This window comes from Vigna unguiculata, chromosome 2 (assembly GCF_004118075.2).
Source record: "Vigna unguiculata cultivar IT97K-499-35 chromosome 2, ASM411807v1, whole genome shotgun sequence".
Taxonomy (NCBI): Eukaryota; Viridiplantae; Streptophyta; class Magnoliopsida; order Fabales; family Fabaceae; genus Vigna; species Vigna unguiculata.
The window spans coordinates 22682231-22702762 of NC_040280.1; the positions used below are offsets into that span (position 1 = coordinate 22682231).

The window sequence follows — 20532 nt, forward strand, 5'->3', positions numbered from 1 at the left end:
ACTTAGTGTGTTGAACAAAAAGTTAAGTAGTTCTGTAGGTGCTCACTGTACCACCGATCAAACACTAATGAAACTTAGATAAAAATTGTAAGGATGTCAAATTAGAACTCTACATTTCTTTTACTTAAATTAATTTATTTTTTAAAGTGAAATTCGTAAAACAACTTAACATATATTCACAAAATTTTACAAATTTGATCATATATACAGGAAAATATAACATTCTCAGATTTCATAATTTATGATTATACTAATTTAGAAAAAATATAATTAAGTTTATGCCAATTTCATAAAAAAAATTCTTAAAATCATAATTAAAATTCATATTAATTTGGTGAAGTGGCTATTTCAACTCTTACTTCGGAGATGGCTGCACAAGTAAACAAATATCATGACATGGACCATATATATGAATAAAAATATAGGGTAATTAGTCCCTTTAATACAACAAGTGTTCACATATTTTGATTTTAATACAACAAGAAAACAAATTACAGCCTTAATATAAAAATTTTAATTTCGTTTGAATCATGGGTTAGTCTTTAATAATCGAAACAGTCTTTAATGATCGAAACATGTGTCTATTAAGAGAAACAAAATTAACGTTAATAACAATTAATATTAAAGGAATCTTTTCATCATTTACTTCTTCTTTTATAATTTTTTTTTTCAAGATAAATTGCATATCAACCTTAACTTTTTCTTTAATAAATATAGGTGACAATTAATATAAATCAAACACATAATTATATTAACTACTAAGGGAGTTTAAATAAAATTAACATAATTAAAGTTAATTCTTTTTATATAGCAAAAACAAAAATATCACTTATTTCATTTTAAATTCTTAGCTGAATCAACTATTTACCGTGTCATTGGTGGAAAGTAATTAAAGGTGTTGTTATACTTGAAAAAAATAATAACAAAATACCAAATACATAACACGGTAAGATAATAATCATAAAAGATGAAAATTTCAATTGGTTGTTATTAATCCGGCTAAAAGGCAGCCAAACCATGTATCAGGTTTAATTTAAATTACAACCTTCACCAACTTTAAAATTGGTAAACAACAATAATAAAACAATAGGAATAACATGGTCTTATATTGCGACACTATGGAGAACAACGGTCTCAATAGTAAGTCCAGGTCCAAAACCAAACAAGACACCCCATTCAAGTCCTTCACCAGTGGTTTTAAGTCCATTTTCAATTGATTTCCTCCTCATCTCATCCAAGATAAAAAGCACGCATGCACTTGACATGTTTCCATAATCACTGAGCACATCTCTAGTGGCCTTCATCTTTTCAGGTTTTAGACCCAATTTTTGCTCAACTTGGTCAAGAATTGCAGGACCACCAGGGTGTGCAATCCAAAAGATGGAGTTGTAATCAGAGATGTTCAATGGGTCGAAGGCTTCAGAAAGTGCTTTCCCAATGTTCTTTGAGACAATCCCAGGAACATCCTTAAGGAGGTGAAATGTGAGTCCAACTTCACGAAGGTGACCATCAATGGCACCATCACTGTCTGGGGCAATGGTCTGTGCAGTCCAAACCAATTCAAACAACGGCTTCTCAATCTGTGGAATCGGGTCAGAACCAACAATCACTGCAGCTGCTCCATCTCCAAATAGTGCTTGTCCCACAAGACTATCTAGATGGGTGTCACTTGGGCCACGAAACGTGACTGCAGTGATCTCAGAACACACAACAAGCACACGGGCACCCTTGTTGTTCTCCGCCAAATCCTTGGCCAATCGAAGAACCGTACCTCCTGCAAAGCACCCCTGTTGGTACATCATGTACCTCTTCACATAAGGGCGAAGTCCCAAGAGTTTGGTAAGCTGGTAATCAGCACCAGGCATGTCCACGCCACTGGTGGTGCAAAAGATCAAGTGAGTAATCTTGGACTTTGGTTGCCCCCACTCCTTTATGGCCTTCACTGCAGCCTCTTTCCCTAGCTTTGGTACCTCTACCACCACTATGTCTTGCCTTGCATCCAAAGAAGGTGCCATGTAAGCACACATGTTGGGATTCTCCTTCAGGACCTCCTCCGTCACATGCATGTATCTCTTCTTGATCATCGACTTGTCGCCTGAAACATGAAAAGAATAATTAGATTGATTCAACAACAGATATAATAATCATGTGAAAGTGAAATGACTATATATTGATTCAACAACTTACACATGCGCTGGAACTTCTCCTTGAGATCGGTCATGTGCTCACTGTTTGTGATTCTGAAGTAGTAGTCAGGATAGGTGCTCTGATCAACACAATTTGGAGGAGTCGCAGTTCCAATGGCAAGAATGGTTGCTGGGCCTTCTGCCCTTTGAGCTTGACGAATCTCGGACACACTCACCATCTTTGTTTCCTTTGATAAAACTAACGAAATGGTGATGTTGATGACGGTGTTTGGAGATCAAATCAAGCACTGCACTCTACTGGTAGAGGGGCTTTTCTCTTGGTTGCTGAAGTTGTGTGTTTGAAGATGTGGGAGAAGTTAGCGTTTTATAGGCATGCAAGTATGCTTTAGAAATGGGTAGGTGAGTTGCACGTGCATCACCAATTGCAACTTACGTTGTATAGTCTACCATGAGTTTGGTGGCATGTTTTAGAAGACCATCTCTACCACCGTTAACTCATTCATTTATTTTTCAAATGACTAACCAATAATGGTCATATTTTATCACTTGTGTGGAACTTTGTCGTGGAGTGGAATGTAGGAATTATTCTCCTACCATGGTTGACTTGTTTTAATTCAGAGTTGATTTATGGTAAATGGCAAGTGAATTAATATAGCATAGGTTTATAATTAAATTGTATGAGATATTAATATTAATTAGCTTCAATATTTTTATCTTGCTGTTGTGTAGGCTTGTATAGTTTTCAAAACCACGCTTAAAAGGATTTGAGTGTGTTTTAGAAGAAGAAAAATGAAAGAAAGTTTTGAATTAAAAAGCATTCCTAAATTAATTAATAAATACAGTTTTTGTGTTGTAGTACTTTTGAAGTTAATTATAAACTGTGGTAGCGCAGATAGGTAGGTTGCATGTGAATAAAAATATCTACTTAACAATTTAAAGTAGTAATATTTTAATTGTATTTACTTTACTTTTTAGTTTAAAATTTTAGTGATATTAATATATTATTAAAATGGGTACTGAATGGAATATTTGTAGTGGTGAAAAATTATTATATTTGGTGAAGTAATATGAACGGGTAGAGTGAAATGCAAATAAAATCAGAGTTCACTAATTATTGGTACTTGGTTGGTTGGTTGGTGAAGCAAGGTTAAGTTCCATGAACCCAGAAAAGAATGTGTGGAGTGAATATTTTAAATTAAAATGAAAGTGGGTAGTTCATTCTTCAACGGTCAACCTAATGGAGCTACCTACCCGTTCTCTAGTTTGCTTCGTGTTCTTTTATTTTTACAATAAGTATTAGATAACATTCTTTCGGTGCATACTTCTACATACCATATATAAAAAACAATTACTAATTAGATATTCAAAATGTCCATTTTATTCGCTTAACATGTGTCAATTTCACTAATTTTTCTGTCAATTTACTTTTAACTACTATTCAATTAATAAAAATATCTTTATTAACTTTATTATCTTCAAAACTGTCACGGTTGAAATACTGCTATTAACATACCTAATTTACAAAATTATCTTTTCAAAAATATTATATTATTAACAACTATCATTATTATAATTATTCTTATTATTTTTATTACCAACACCAATAATAACAAAAATAATAATAATAATTATTAGTATTATTAACTACAATAATAATTGTTATTAACTATAATTATTATTATTATTATTATTATCAACTATAATTATTTTTTATTATATTATTATGATTAAAATCATAATAATTAGTTTTATTAAATATTATAATTATTATAATAGTTACTATTATAATTATTACTAATTATAATCTTAATTATTATTATTATCATTAATTATAATAATTATTAATAACAATAATTATTATTATTATTATTATTATTATTTTTAATAAGAATTATAAATATTATTATTATTATTATTATTATTATCAACTGTAATTATAATAATAATTATATAATTAATAATTATAATTATTATAATTAATATTATAATTATTATTATCAATAATAATAATTATTTTTATATTATTATTATCATTATTATTATTAATTATAATTATTTTATTATATAATTATTATCATAATTATAACCATAATAATAATTATTATTAAAAATAATAATTATTGTAATAGTTATTATTATTATTAATTATAACTATAATTATTATATATTATCTTCTTATATTTTTATTATTTAGTGATATTCAGTTATGCACCTGTCCTGCTTATTTATTTTATTTAATCTCTAATTATGTATTGGTCTTATTTATTTATTTTATTTTATTTATCTCTAGTTATGTACTGATTCTCTGTTTATTTATTTTATTTAATTTATCTCCTGTTATACACTAGTTCTGTTTATTTATTTTATTTTATTTTTCTCCAGCTATGCATTGTTACCAGTGACGGATCTTGACCAAAAATTTTGGAGGGACCAAAATAATATAATTTTTTTATCATTAAATTAGATTATTAGTGTAATGTTTCAAAAAATAATTCTTTAAACCAAACAATTGGATCATTAGATTAGATTATTAGTATAATATTTTAATATATGAAGAAGTGGAATGTATCTGTTTTTATCTTCACGAATAACTTCCCTTTAATCATTTAAAAATAAATAAATCTATTATTTTATTTTCCATCTATATAAATAATTTTTTTTTCAAAATAATATTAGAATACAAATTTTATCTTATATATTCATAAAAATAAATTTGCAAAAGGCTTGTAAGATAAAAAAATCATGTTAATAACTCTTAAACTAATATTTTATTATCAGGTAAGACAATAGAGAATTACCTTTTTTTCAAGAAAAAAAACAAATGAGAAATCAGAAAAAAAAAATTATTGTGTCTAATTTTTTTTCTTCAAAAACAAAAAAGAAAACACATGAGAATAAGAGATGAATACAATTTGTGAAAACTTAGAAAGACAATGAGAAAGAAATACAAAATATCTTAATAAAGATTTGGTTTAATGATTTTTTTTGTTTCTTTATTTGTCCAGAAATGTCTAGTTGGTTGTCTAATGTTTTTTTAGTCTCAATTTGTTGAAAATTGAAACGATTAATAAAGATGTTTTGTTTTGTTGGTACAATTAATATGATCCCAGTGTATGAAAAATCTTTCAAATTGCATCAACATTTTCAAAAATCAGAACCAAATTAAGACTAAAAAAAGGTAGATGACCAACTTTATTAAAATTAAAGGTTGTGTTTTATAAAAATAAAAAATAAAAAGTGACAATTTTTAATTTCCATTAATTTATAAAATATACTACATATAATTTTAAAAAAACTTAAAAATTTAAAAGATATATAGAATTTAAAAAAATTTCAAAATATAAATACAATTTAAAAAAATTTCAAAAACATACATATAATTTAAAAAAAAATAAAAAATATTGGGGGGGGCCATGGCCTCTCCCTGCACTATGAATGATCCGCCCCTGATTGTTATTGTTTATTTATTTTATTTTATTTATCTCCCGTTATGCACTAGTCATATTTATTTATTTGATTTAATTTATTTCTAGTTATGCACGATTATTGTTTATTTATTTTATTTTATTTATCTCCCGTTATGCATTAGTCCTATTTATTTATTTTATTTAATCTCCAATTATGTAGTGGTTCTATTTATTTATTTTATTTAATATGCAGTTATGTACTTATTCTTGTTTATTTATTTTATTTAATTTATCTCCAGTTATGCATTGATGATGTCTATTTATTTTATTTAATCTCTAGTTATGTATTGGTCCTGTTTATTTATTTCATTTTATTTATGTTCAGTTACGCACGTCCTGTTTATTTATTTCATTTAATATATCTTCAATTACACACGAGTGCTATTTAATTTATATTTGTGTTATTATTTTTATTTATAACATTCTAATTCTTATCTTGTTATTTATTTAAAGCTCTTGCTTTGATTCTTATTTTATCATTATTTTATAATTCAAAAAGAAATAAAATAAAAATAAAGTAAAAGTAAATATTATTTTATTCGATGAGCTTGGATAGAAGAAAATTTCATGTACATTTTATTGTTATTTTATATTCGTTGTGTATAGTTTATACAATGACATGATTTGATAGTCATCACATTTTATGAGCTTTGTAAATATCCAAGAGTATTCAGTTATGTAAGAGTTAAGTCTGGTTTCAATAAGTTGAGATTAAACCAGTGTTAGAGTGTTGTATTTGGAAAGTCACAGTTTGGTACACTATGGGATGAAAGGTAGAGACCATGGTGGGGTCTAAGGAAGTTTTACCAAGTAGGTGAATATCTAGATACTTCAGAATAGCGAACTGGACTAGGATATTCATAGGTCAAACTTGGGACTATCTGATACCTGCTCGGCATCGCCAATGTTAGGTAGTGAGTATATATCTCTTTTGTGGGCTGATAAATGGCTAATATTCTCGAGAAAGAAATAATTATGATTGTACCTAGGGATGGCAACGGGTCGAGTCAGGCACGGATAATGTCTACCCACAACCAGATCCGCCAAAAAAAGTTCCACCCGTTACCCGCCCGTTTACTCGCCGGGTATCCGTTTAAAAAATACCCGCGGGTATTTTTAAAACCCGCGGGTACCCGTGGATACCCGATACCCGCAAATATTTAAAAAAATATGTATTTTATAAATTTTTTAATATAAAATTATAAAAATAAAATATAAATTAAATTAAAATATAATTATAATTAAATTTGACATAATAAAATATACTATTACTTCTAATTTTAATTAAATTTAACTTAATAAAATATAATTTTTTTTTATTTTTTTCAGGTAACGGGTACCAGCGGGTATGGATAGTATGATACCTGTACCCGACCCGTTTATAAGTGGGTATTACAATACCCGCTACCCGCTACCCGCGGGTAGTAACTATCCGTCGCAGATTTTATCTGCAGATCTCCGCGGACACGGGTATTTTTGCCATCCCTAATTGTACCAATGTTTTATGAGAAATATTCAACTACCTAATCACTTCCCAAAGTAATTTTTGATGTTCATAATGGATCATCAGAAGTGGAATATGAATCCATATGTCTGGTAAAACAAGATCAAGTTTTGTGGTTGTTGCATGAACAGAAGAGGAACTTGCTCAATGAGAGTTGTTCGGGATATTATTGTTGAATCTTCTGAAGATTGACTCATGGGTAATTTCTATTAATATCTTTAGGAGATATTAAAAATATAGATAACCTTCTATTCTTATGCAAGACTCTTAATATTATACAAATATATTTTTTTGAAATATTTCATGAATAATTACAAAGATGTAAAAAAAAAAAATATATATATATATATATATATATATATGTTTATGTCTGGTAAAACAAGATCAAGTTTTGTGGTTGTTGCATGAACAGAAGAGGAACTTGCTCAATGAGAGTTGTTCGGGATATTATTGTTGAATCTTCTGAAGATTGACTCATGGGTAATTTCTATTAATATCTTTAGGAGATATTAAAAATATAGATAACCTTCTATTCTTATGCAAGACTCTTAATATTATACAAATATATTTTTTTGTAATATTTCATGAATGATTACAAAGATATAAAATATATATATATATATATATATATATATATATATATATATATTTATGTTATTATTAATGTTTTCATAAGAAAAATCTTATTGTACAAAAAAATTAATTCCATATCATTTTATCAAATGATAAATATGGTAATCGGGACGTCACAATAACTATAATTATAATTTTATAACTATAATTATTATTATTATATTGTTATTATAATTACTATTAATTATAATTGTAATTATCATTATTATTGTTGACTATAACTATAATTTTTATTATTTTAAATATAATAATTATTATTATTATTAATTATTTTTATTTTTATTTTTATTATCAACTATAAATATTATTATCAATTACAACTATTTTTATTATTATATTACTATTATAGTAGTTATTGTTATTATCCTATAATTATATTTATAGTTATATTATTAACAACTACATTATTATAATTATTATAATTAATAATATTATTATAACTATTAGTTAGAGAAAGTTACTATTCTAATTATTAGAATCAATAATAAAGATATTATGTCAATAATATTAGTTTAATTATTTTGTGTGTTGTAACCATGTTATCTTATTTCTTATTTCCTATATTAATTATTGTATTCAATGATGGTTTGATTACAAAGAGTATGATTGTATTGTATTGTGTTTATATAAACATAACATTTACAATACAAATATGTAGAATTGTATAACAGTACCTCCATTTTATCTTTCTCTATTATTATTTTTAGTTATAAATGTTATTATTATAATTAGATTCACATTTTACTTTTATTTAATACGAGATCATGTTTTAATTACAAGTCCTCTTTATTTGTTATATTTTTCATTTATTTTTGTATTTGAATAATTATTTGAATTCAAAAATGTAGTTTTTAAAATTAATAAAATAATAAATTTAAAAATTATTTTGATTATGAATAATTATTTAAATTTAAAATATAATAATTTCGTTAAGCTAGGATTTTATAGGATTAATAGACAAGTTGAGAACAAATAACATCCTTTGATAGATTTAGAGAGTGTTGAAATGAAATTTTATTAACTAAATTATAAATTTGTATAACGATACAAAATATTATATAATCATAACTCTCTTAATTTAATTCTAATTCTATTTTTCAATTTTAACTGTTCAACTAAATAATCCCACAACCCACATATAACACATAAAATTGATATAACCCTATAACTACTTGACCTAGGAATTAATATGGGACAAAATCATACATATTATGTCTACTTGTACTCAAGATTTTATCACCAACAATCATAGCTAGTCTAGTTTTTAATGTAAGAAATTTACAAGAGAAGTAATTACTTTAATTAATATTGTTGAGTTTTTAAAATAATATTACCAAATTTACTAGTATAATAATTTTTTGAATTATGTTTTCATTGTTTATTAAAAATTATATTATATTAAGGAATGAAAGGAATATTAAAGTTGTTGAGGTATTTAATACAAACGTTAAAAGTAGAATTTAAATTTGAAGACACAAATTATATGTAGTTATTTTAATTACATGGTCAATCATACGAGACAAATATAAGAATAAAGTAGAAATTAAGTATACACTACAACTTATTATTTGTCATAGATATTTTCTGCAAGAAGTAACATGGTGTGTGCAAATGAATGACTTACATGTTGCTATAGTTCTTCTTGAAATAGAAGGAAAACATTTATGATATAGGTCTTCACTTCAACCATCTCATAATGTTTGTCTCCATCATAGGTTAATTAAAAGTCTTCTATGCTACCATTGTGTCTTTGCTTTTATTCAGCAAGAGGGTGGTTTCAGAACAAGATGAAGATGAAGAGATAATGCTACAGGTTCCATGTTTCTCACAAATATTTTCCTCTTGAGCCTGACCCCATATCACAGCATAAAACCCAACAGCTATTGTAGCAGCTCCTATAACACTGCATATTGAATCAAAATCCAACAACTTTATTAATTACGAAAAATCTAACATTATTTCAACCTACATTCATGCACAAACATACCTTCCAAGATATAGAGTGTCTCCCAAGAACACAATCCCCATAGCAAGTGCAATCACAATTCCTAAAGGACTGAACATAGCAACATATACAGGTCCCTTCTTTCGACATGCCCATGCATACACCACACTTCGTGTAGAAAGCACTAGAATGGCCTACAAAAATCACTAAATAACTACACCAGTAAAATAAGGTCCTAATTATGCAAAATTATTGGTCTGCATAAAATAATTGGTTCTACTATAGAACCAAACTTACTGAATACAATATGCACACCAATTCCGAATCAGGCTTAAGTATCCATGCCTTGGGATTTTCCTCTGCAACGAAAGCAACTACGAAAGATAGGATTACAGAGAAACTAGTAGCAATGGTTATTAGCATTAACTCCTCTGGGTAGTCCTTAATTGTCCATGTCTGCATCAAAAGACTCATTTTTGTTATGTGGGGACAAAGGGACACAGCAGAAAGAAAAATATATTTGAGTGAATTAGAAGAATTAGAAACATCTTTGTTCCGTCTTTATTAATAAAAGAAAAATATAGTTATGAAGATTTGTTGATAGTGTTTAAATAAAAAAGAATATTAGTGTAAATATTAATCGGTAAAGTAATTAACAAAAAGAATGTTAACTAATATAAATTGATTTTCATAAAAATGAAATGAACCACCCAATTTTACCTGTATAACAAGTGAGAGTGAACCACAAAAGGTAGAAGTTGCTAGGAAAAATCCTCCAAGTAGCCATTGTGATTGTTGAGATGGGAGAAATAAATTGTTTGGCATGACACTACTTGTCACAGCAAAACCTTTGTACAAAGTTATTATTAATGCCCCTGCAATTGAGACCACAGTCCCCATGGTTTTTGCTTGGCAGCTTCTTAGGTTTAGGTCCAGCTTCTCCATCCTACATCCTCACAAGAGCTCCAAACTTTAATTACTTCATACAGAAAATCCAAACTTGTGATTCACCATTTGGGGGAAGTAAATTGATCTTCTAACAACTTTAGTTATGTGATTTTACCTTGTTTTAAACATTTCCACTGGTTTACGACTTTTTTCGAGATTTTGCAATTCTTTTCTATTTTGTGGAAAAAATAATTTAATCTCAATTTTAAAAATGTCTAAATTTAATTATTTTAATCATATTTATTAATTTTATTTGTATTTTAGAACATGATTCAAGGTAACTTTTAAGTTAATATTAAAACGAAATGTAAAAAAAAAATATAAATAATTTACATATTATTATAAAACATGTTTAAAATGTTGAAAAAATTTGATTAAAAGAATTAAATTTATGTGTCTCTAAAATTAAAAATTAAATAAATAAAATTTTGATCTAAAATTAAAAATTAAATAAATAAAATTTTGAAAAGAAGATTAATTCTAATTTTTACTAAGAAAGAAATAATATGTAACCTTTTATTTTACTTTTTACTATAATAGCAAGATAGTTTGAGTTAACCTTGATTCTACTATAAAAAAAAATTTAAAAATGGTAAATCTAGTTGGAGGACCAAACTACTCCCATCCCTTATAAAAGTCGTTCACTTGTGATAAACATATGTTGCCTCATTTGAAGTTTAAAGGTCCTACAAAATATCCATTTTATTTTATTAAAAAATTATGAATTACAATTTTATTTTATTTTGTGCTATATTTTAAAATTTGTATAATTATAATTTTGTTATTGTTATTTAACTTTATAAAGAAGAAAATATTATTTTTCTTTCACATTATATTATTGATAATATTATGTTTTCATTATTAATTTTTATAAAAAATATTATTTAATAAATAGTTAGGCATATACCAATTAGCAGACAAAGACTTAAAATAAAACACGAGTTTTATATCAATATGAATCAAAAACACAAATGAATATAAATTTTATATGAAAAAAATGGGTATAATCAAAATTCAAACTTGTCTCTTGTAAGAAAAAGGTAAGGAGGGATAACTATTAAAGCTACAAAATAAAAGACGATATAAATAAAGTCAAATTAAATTAAAATAATATAAGACTATTAACTGAAAAACAGAGATAAATTTATTATGGTTAGATAAGAGGAAAAGAAAAAATAAAGAAAAAATTGATTATTATTATAATAAATAATAATTTAAGATTATATACGAAATTTAATGTTTTATTATATTATTTAGAAATCTTATCAATATAATTGACAAGAAATCTATATTATTCGATTTTTATGAAGATGAATATTTTATTATGAAATTAGAGTTTATTTTAGTCGAGATTTGAAGTATCTTATCGTAATTTCTTAGTAAACTGATTTTATGACAATGAGTAGATAAAATAACTTACTAATCTTAGTAATTAAAATTAATAAATTTGTTTTTTTTTTTAAATTTTGAACTAATTTAATTATTTATTTTTTAAAAATATGTGGATTTAATTATTTAAATTAATCTTTTTAAAAATTAATTTCACGTTTCAAATACATTTACCGGTTTTCCGGTTTCCGGTTAATATAAAAGAAAACATGTATGTGATAAATGGTCAAATAGTATAATATCAAAACAAATCTTCAATTCTTATCAAAGAACAACTAGTAGTCGTACCTTATCGATCTGTCCATTTCATGGTCGGATCCATTCAAATCAAACAAATGAACGGCCACTCTCCCAATCTTGTAGGAAATCCTTTTTTTTTCTCTTGAAATTAGTGAAATGTAATAGTAACTTTCCTTCGAAGTAATTTTAAGATACTGTAATTGACGCAACAGTAACTAAGTCAAAATATTGTAGGTAATGTTTAACATAACACTATAAAATAACTATAAGATGAAGATAAATTAATTAAAAATAAATAAAAATATTAAATGTATATCTTACAAGTAAGTTATAAAATTAAAAATTAAAACAAAAGCTGATGTAAATTTTATAAATTACTTTATTTTAATAATTTAAAACAAGATAAGTAATAGAATAAAAAATATAGAGCTAAATATGTTCTTGTCCCTCCATTTTTATTAAAATTTAGAATTAGTTTTAAAATTTTAGTCAAATTTAGTCCCTGACTTTTAAAATGTATGGATTTAATCCTATTACCTAAATTTTATTAAATTATTTTTTATATTTCAAAAAATTATTATAAAATGCATTTTAAACGTTAAATAAATTTAACAAAATATGATTTTAATATGATTAAAATGATTAAATTTACATAGTTTTAAAGTTATGGACTAAATTAAGCCAAAATTAAAAAAAAATTAATTTTAATTTTCATTAAAAATTGAGAGATAAAAAATATATTAAAACAGTAAGATAATTAATAAGAACTTGTAAATATGTATATACTTATCTTATGTACATAATCAATTTAAAATCTTAAATATTAAATATGTTCATTTTCATATACAGAGGTAATATCAAAATGTTCAGTAAAAATTAAAATGGATTCAAACAATATTAACAAGTACAAGGTCATTTATCATCTTTATTCTCCATTAAATTTCTATGTCTCGTCTCTAATTTTATTTTACTAAGTCATTTTCTCTCCTATTTTACTCTTAAAGTTTTGTTTTAAAAACTTTACAAACCCACTCTAAATAAATAATATATATATCGTATTAGTTAAAGATAAAACTCATATCTACTATTTGTTTCTTCTTAGATAAACACTCAATTCAGTGTAATGAATATTGATATTTGTTTTGTTGTTATAACAAGAAGAAAGTGTATAAAAACTTTAATTATGTTATAACTTTATTTAAAGTAATATTTATAAATTATTTTTGTCAACATTATCTTGCAATTAATACGTAAATAATTTATTTATTTTTATTTTATAAATTTAAAATCATTAATTGTATTTAAATATTAATTACATAATAACATTAATCACCAAGTGCTTAATTATATTATGTAATAACAAATATCTAACAACAAAGTTTAAATAAAATTATTAGAATTTAAATTTTCGTAAAATGATCATAACTTTGTTTTATTACATATCTCAATATTTATTATATTTACTTTTTTCTTTTAGAGGAATAACAGGAAAACATCTACAAGATTAAAAGACGCATTGTAACATAAAAGAATCGGAAACAGACCTGAAAACAACAGCGATTATGAAAGTAAAAGCTGGAAGAAGATCTTCCATGGCTGAGGTGAGAGTGGGAGAGCTATGTCCAAGTCCAGCATAAGAAAGCGTCTGAATGGAAACGCTAAGACAAGAACAAAATCAATAAAGGATTCAAATACACTTAACAAGGACTGTAACAGCAAGCAGAAAAAATGGAATATATAACGCTAGCTAGATGGAGAACCAAATGGTTCATCTTAAGGAGAAAGACATGAAATAATTTTTCACAAAGAAAATCATAAACAAAACAATAAAATAGGAATTTCAGCACACGAAACGCAACAGTTCTGAAAACTGTACACAAACGCTGAGAGTGATAGATGCAGATCTTAATGATTCTTATGCTATCTGTTTTGTTCTTTTGTCTGATGCAACTTTGGCCTTTTATGTATAAACATTTTTCTGCTGATAAAAAAATTTACAGAGCAAATTTAGAAGCAAACAGAACAAAGCGTTTAGTGTACCTGAGGAAGCCAACGAGAAAAATTCTGAAGAGAATGAAGTTGTTGAGCGGTGTGGGAGATCTGTTTCTGTAATGAAAGGTGGTTGCGATTAGCAGGAGAGAGAATCCGAAGAGGTGGGAATAAGCAACGAAAACGTAATTGCTCATGCCTTTCGAGAGGTTTGCTTTTACCAGAGTGTTCAAACCCACAGTCAAAAACAGGGAAACAACCATCACTGTTGTTACCTCTGCGCCCTGCATAATTTCGCTCTCTCTCTCTCTCTCTCTCTCTCTCTCTCTCTCTCTCTCTCTCTCTCTCTCTCTCTCTCTCTCTCTCTCTCTCTCTCTCTCTCTCTCTCTCTCTCTCTCTCTCTCTCTCTCTCTCTCTCTCTCTCTCTCTCTCTCTCTCTCTCTCTCTCTCTCTCTCTCTCTCTCTCTCTCTCTCTCTCTCTCTCTCTCTCTCTCTCTCTCTCTCTCTCTCTCTCTCTCTCTCTCTCTCTCTCTCCTCTCTCTCTCTCTCTCTCTCTCTCTCTCTCTCTCTCTCTCTCTCTCTCTCTCTCTCTCTCTCTCTCTCTCTCTCTCTCTCTCTCTCTCTCTCTCTCTCTCTCTCTCTCTCTCTCTCTCTCTCTCTCTCTCTCTCTCTCTCTCTCTCTCTCTCTCTCTCTCTCTCTCTCTCTCTCTCTCTCTCTCTCTCTCTCTCTCTCTCTCTCTCTCTTCTCTCTCTCTCTTTTTTTTTTTTTTTTTTTTCTCTTCTCTCTCTCTCTCTCTCTCTTCTCTCTCTCTCTCTCTCTCTCTCTCTCTCTCTCTCTCTCTCTCTTCAATGTTTGTTCTGTTGCTTTGCGTGTTCTACGTCCATGTAGATTATCAACACGCGACTTTGGAATGCGGACGGCATGTTTTTTCAAATACTACCTACTAAAACATTAAAAGAAAGGAACGAAATTCCTTTCATTTTTATTTTTTGTCAAAATAAGTTATTAATTTTTCTTTAAATAACTGTTTGAAGATTTTTTTTTCCAAACATGCGACGGTTCTAATTAAAACTTTTTTTTATGATACATATTATTCATGATATTTATTTAAGTGGCATTATTAATTGTTAGAATATGGTGAAATTCTTTTTAAAGTAGTGTGACGCTTAATAATTAGAAATTTATTAAGTATTGTAATAATTTTAATAAACCGATTGAGTTAATTAAATAATATATCAAACGATATATTAAGTAATGTAATAATTTTGAAAAATATTACTTTTGTGTAATGAAATTTTGTGATTCAAGTATAAAGAAATTATGGATATTACGTACGGATTCAAATCAAATCTGTCGGTGAAATAGTTCTTTCGTCCGTATTTGTGTACGAGAAAGGTTTGTACTATTTATAAGAAAGGTTTTTACTATTAAGAGGGAACTACTTCCCAAAGAACATGTTTAAAAGTAATTTTAATTGAATTTGTAGATAAGGTAATGCATACAGATTCTCTTTCAATATATTTGTCCCGCAACGAGATTTTAAGATTTCTTTAACTACTATAAAATTTCTTTACCTTTATCCTAGTGAATGATCCTTAACATTTTCTATTTTTAAAAGGATTTAAAATTTAAAATTTTATCCTTATATACTCTTAAAAATTCTTATAACGATAGATCCAATAGATTAAACAAATATCAAATAATTTCGATAAAATAAATTTTAATTATGATTATGATATCATACTAAAAAATATATTTTAAATTTAATTCAATTTTTTAAATTTATTTGTAAGATAAGATTTATATTTTAGTTTATATGTTTTTAAATCATCTATCTTCTATCAACATTAGACTTCCAACCGTTCGAATATTTAATTTAGGTTTATAATTTACTGCTGAAGGAAAAATTCAGTGGTTCTCGTGAATAGATATGTCTCTATCGTTAGTTGCATGTCCATTTAACGACATTGTACGATCAACATTATTACCATTCTTCGTATCATAAATGAAAGAACTAATACTGATCAAGAGCATCCAATGTAAACATCTTATGTGACAGGATATATATATTTCATTATTATATGGGCTTATGGTCATAGATATGGTTATGGATATTGAGAGATTGTGATTTTATATGGTTATATGATATTAGTCTTACACATATAAGATTTTAGACACCACTTTTATACCAAAATCTTAAGGTAATGTTTTTATGGATCTTTGTTTTTATATAGTGTTTAACTTTATCTTTTCTATCTAATATGAGACTTTTACTCACACTTGGACTATTCCCAACATTACGCAGGGTTGTATATTTCTAATTTTTGTCTTTCACTTCTCAGTAACAATTTGAAATTTGGTCTGTCTCAGAGAGAATCTATAGCCTAGACCTGTGAATGATTGTGGTAACATCACCTACGTTAGAAACAGAGCTAAGAAAAATTGTTTCAAAATATTCCAGGATCAAGGTCCACTGTCTTAAATGGTTAAAAATTAAATAAATTGAACCAAGCTTTTAAAAACTCTTCAGGTTTGTTGGTTAAATCAGATTTTATTAAAAATTTAAGTGCTAGTATAAGTCTCATATTAAGTAAAAATGAAAAAATTGAGTATTATATAAGATGAATATATAAATTTATTGTCTTAAGATTTTAATTTAACAATAATATCAATCTTTTATATGTATGTCTTATTGATGTTATATCTATCTAGTAATCGATTGTCGAAAGATCTAAAAAATTTTTATACATATTCAAACTTTCAAAAAATATTTACAATAAATAACTAAATCAGACTTAAATGTTATTCTCTTAACAGTTCAATCAAGACCTATAAAGAATATCTATCTATACATCGATGCTTTTGGTAGACAATAGAGGAGCTGCAGAGGAAGTCACAGTATTCTCCTCTGCCACATTACTGTCTTCAGCATGTGCCCACATCACCAAATAAAATCCAATACCTATCGTAGCAGCTCCAATCACACTGCACCAAAAATTACACCCAATGTTATAACACATTTCAGCAAAAATCGTTTTTCACAAAATTTGCATCCTTAATTACATGCATTTACCTTCCAAGATAAAGACTCTCTCCCAGAAATATTACCCCCATGCCAAGTGCAATCACCATTCCCAAAGGGTTAAACATTGCTACGTAAACTGGTCCCTTCTTTCGACATCCCCATGTGCACACAACACTCCTCATTGATACCACAAATATTGCCTACAAATACATATCATCACAGAAAAACAATGTAACATTAGTATAATACGATACAAATAAAGGTTAAACATGTTTTCTTCCCTCAAATTTTAATTAAAATTTAAATTAGTTTATTTTCGAAATATTTGACCAATTTAATGTTTCATTTTTAGATATGTATAGATTTTGTTCTTTTAATCAAATTTTGTTAAATTTTTGAAATTTCAAATTCATTTTATGATATTATTTAAGTTATGTATATCGTTTGTCACGTCTTCATTTCAATATCAATTCAAATATTATCCTAAAACGTGTTTTAAATGTCAAATAAACTTAACAAAATTGGGTTAAAAGAATTAAATTCATGTATTCCTAAAATTAGAATACTAAAACTAAAATTAAAAAAAAAAAACTAATTTCAATTTTCACCAAAAAACATATTTAACCTAAATGTAATATAATGTGGTTATACAAGGGTTATATTTACCGAATAAAATACAGCTATGAACTCTTTGTGAGATGTGAATATCCAAGCTTTTGGATTTCCCTCTGCAAACAGAGCAACTATGGCAGATAAGATGACCACCATGCTGCAACAAGTGGTTGTTATCACTAACTCTTCAGGATATTCCTTCACAGCCGAAGTCTGCAGTGTTGGAAAAACATTAAAATATGAAAAAACTGGTGTGTTGATGTTCAGAATGGATTGTTTAATTACCTGAACAATAAGCAAAACTGAAATGCAGAGACTAGAAATTGCAAGAAGAAAACCACCAATGATCCAATCTGATTGCGTTGAAAGGTAAGTTCCATTTCTCAACAAACTGAAATTCAATGGCGTTCCTTTATATAGAGTCACTATGAATGCCCCTGCAATGGAGACCACTGTGCCCATAACTTTTGCCTGGCAGCTATGCTGTTTTAGATTCAGATTTTCCATCCTGAAGGATCAAGAAAGTTTAATTATAATCATGAAATATCATATAAACAATAATATTTTTATAACTTTTTCTTAAAATATCAGATGGTAATTTTAAAATTAAAAAAATAAAAAATTACTTAAAAAATGTCATATCAAATTTTAATTATAAAATAAAATTATCAAAATTTAATTGTTAAATCATTATTTTAAAAATTACAGTTAATATATATGATTTTTAATTAACCTAAAAATAAAATAAAAAACTTTGTTTAGAAAATGTATTCCAATTAATACTAAAATTAATCTTTCATAATATAAAAGTGTTACTTCTTATAAAAGAATAAATTTATTTTAATTTTGAAAGTCAACTAATTAATAGAAGAAATGATATTGATTAGGGGAAGAGGAAAGAACCTTGAAAAAAGGGCAAAGATGAAGGTAAAAGCAGGAACAAGGTCAACCATAGCAGAACATAGTGTGGGAGAGCTGTATGAGATTCCGGTGTACATCAACGTCTGCACTACAGTGCTGCATAGTTACCTGAAGGTCATCTTCCAAATAACCAAACAAAATAACTTTTCAACTAAATAGTTCTTCTATCTATTAATTAGAATTGAAGTTTCATCTAAAATATTGACCTAATAAAAGTTTACATCAGCGTAGTTTACCAATTTTTTTTTAACTTTTATATATATAAAAAAAAGTAGTTTGATTGAAAATTAAATAAGTTGAATGTTAAAAAAATCATTTTAAGTAAATATATTGTCATTCAATAATAATTTATTGTCATTCAATATATTTGTGGGAGGTTTTTAGAGTGAAGATACAGAAAATATTCATGAACTATTCCCTACCTAAAATTTCAAAAAGAAATAAGATTGTTGATGTTTTATCTTACTTATTTTTAATCTAAGGATTTCGGTATAATTTTAATGAATTAAATATATTTTATATGTTTAACTTTTGCTGAAAATTAGAGTTAATTCATTTTTTAAATTTTTAAACAAGTTAGTCTTCATTTTTAACAATATATTGATTTAGTCCTTTTAATCGTATTTTGTTATATTTATTTGATGTTTTAAACATATTTTTTAGTTAATATTAAAACGGAAACATATTAAATAGTATAAACAACTCAGTATAAAACATATTTGAAATGTCAAATAAATTAAACAAAATTTGGTTAAGAGAAATAAAACCATATACTTTTAAAGTTGGTAGACTAAATTGATCGAAGTTTCAAAAATAAATTAATTTCGATTTTGAAAAATTAAAGATAAAAAATATAATTAATTCATTTTAATTTCATAATAATTTATTTTCCAATGTTATCAAATTTCCGATTCAGCCTACTCTAATGTCAATTTTATATATATATTAGTTAAATATGAATATTTGAGTGCTTTGGATATGTTGATACCTGAGGCAGCTAATGGCAAACATTTTACAGAGAATTGATCTTGGGATTGTAGGAGGAGCTCTCTTCCTGTGAAAAATTTTGCAGAGCCATGAAAACTGAATACAAGAAATACTGAAACACAGTGTAAAAAGAAAGTTAGCATTTTTGAGTTGAAGCAAACCTGTGGTAGAAGAAGGTTGTTGGGGCGAGGACGAAGAGAGCGAAGAAGTTAGAATACACAATGAAGACAAAATTACTCATTCCGTTGGTGTTTGCTTGTTTGATTAGAGTGTTGAGACCCACTTCCAAGAACTGAGTTCCAATCATTGCTGCTGTCACACCTAATCCTACACCCACCATTCTCTCTCTCTCTCTCAATCCTTCTTCACTTCTCATATACTCTTCTGCTTTACTTACATTTATACTCTTTTTTCTCTGCATTTTTCGCGTACACGTAACTGCTTTTATTACTTTCACAATACATTTTTTATGCTTTCACATTTTAAATTCAATTTCTTTCCTCCACGCTTCCATTAATAAGAGGAAGGGGTGCAATTATTTGACGCTAACATCATACCGATAATCAAAAATTAAATAAAAAATCTTTATGCTTAGTGTAGAAAATGTATTTTGTTTTAAATTAAATGATTTTTTAGGTTTTAATGCATGGTTGGTTTTTATTTTAATATATCATAAATACTTTTTTCACTTTAGTTCAAGAATCTCTTAACGCGTGTCTCAGTT

At 26.8% G+C, this 20532-nt stretch overlaps 3 protein-coding genes across 7 annotated transcripts; all 3 read right to left on the reverse strand.

Annotated features, from left to right (window-relative positions):
- Positions 1-952: 952 nt before the first annotated feature.
- LOC114173536 (chalcone synthase 17) lies at positions 953-2477 on the reverse strand. Its single transcript, XM_028058002.1, has 2 exons — positions 2188-2477; positions 953-2095 (listed from the first exon to the last, which is right to left on the reverse strand). The coding sequence occupies exons 1-2, from the start codon at positions 2363-2365 to the stop codon at positions 1104-1106; spliced, it is 1170 nt and encodes a 389-aa protein (XP_027913803.1). The 5' UTR covers positions 2366-2477; the 3' UTR covers positions 953-1103.
- Positions 2478-9224: 6747 nt separating this feature from the next.
- Positions 9225-14607, reverse strand: LOC114173143 (WAT1-related protein At5g40240-like). Of its 4 annotated transcripts, none has more exons than XM_028057383.1 (7): positions 14484-14607; positions 14314-14379; positions 13818-13918; positions 10417-10642; positions 9994-10152; positions 9739-9890; positions 9225-9654 (listed from the first exon to the last, which is right to left on the reverse strand). In XM_028057383.1, exons 1-7 carry the CDS (start codon positions 14550-14552, stop codon positions 9483-9485), a joined length of 945 nt encoding a protein of 314 aa, XP_027913184.1. In that variant the 5' UTR covers positions 14553-14607; the 3' UTR covers positions 9225-9482. The 4 variants fall into 4 exon arrangements, with proteins under 4 accessions (XP_027913184.1, XP_027913186.1, XP_027913182.1 ...); XM_028057385.1 differs by having other exon boundaries at positions 13818-13931; positions 14462-14561; XM_028057384.1 differs by having other exon boundaries at positions 9226-9654; positions 13818-13931; positions 14484-14501.
- Positions 14608-16991: 2384 nt separating this feature from the next.
- Positions 16992-20191, reverse strand: LOC114173029 (WAT1-related protein At5g40210-like). 2 transcript variants are annotated; one of them, XM_028057223.1, is made up of 7 exons: positions 19970-20191; positions 19810-19875; positions 18804-18917; positions 18186-18408; positions 17955-18113; positions 17337-17488; positions 16992-17248 (listed from the first exon to the last, which is right to left on the reverse strand). In XM_028057223.1, the coding sequence occupies exons 1-7, from the start codon at positions 20182-20184 to the stop codon at positions 17110-17112; spliced, it is 1068 nt and encodes a 355-aa protein (XP_027913024.1). In that variant the 5' UTR covers positions 20185-20191; the 3' UTR covers positions 16992-17109. The 2 variants fall into 2 exon arrangements, with proteins under 2 accessions (XP_027913024.1, XP_027913023.1); XM_028057222.1 differs by having other exon boundaries at positions 17955-18408.
- Between the last annotated feature and the right edge of the window lie 341 nt (positions 20192-20532).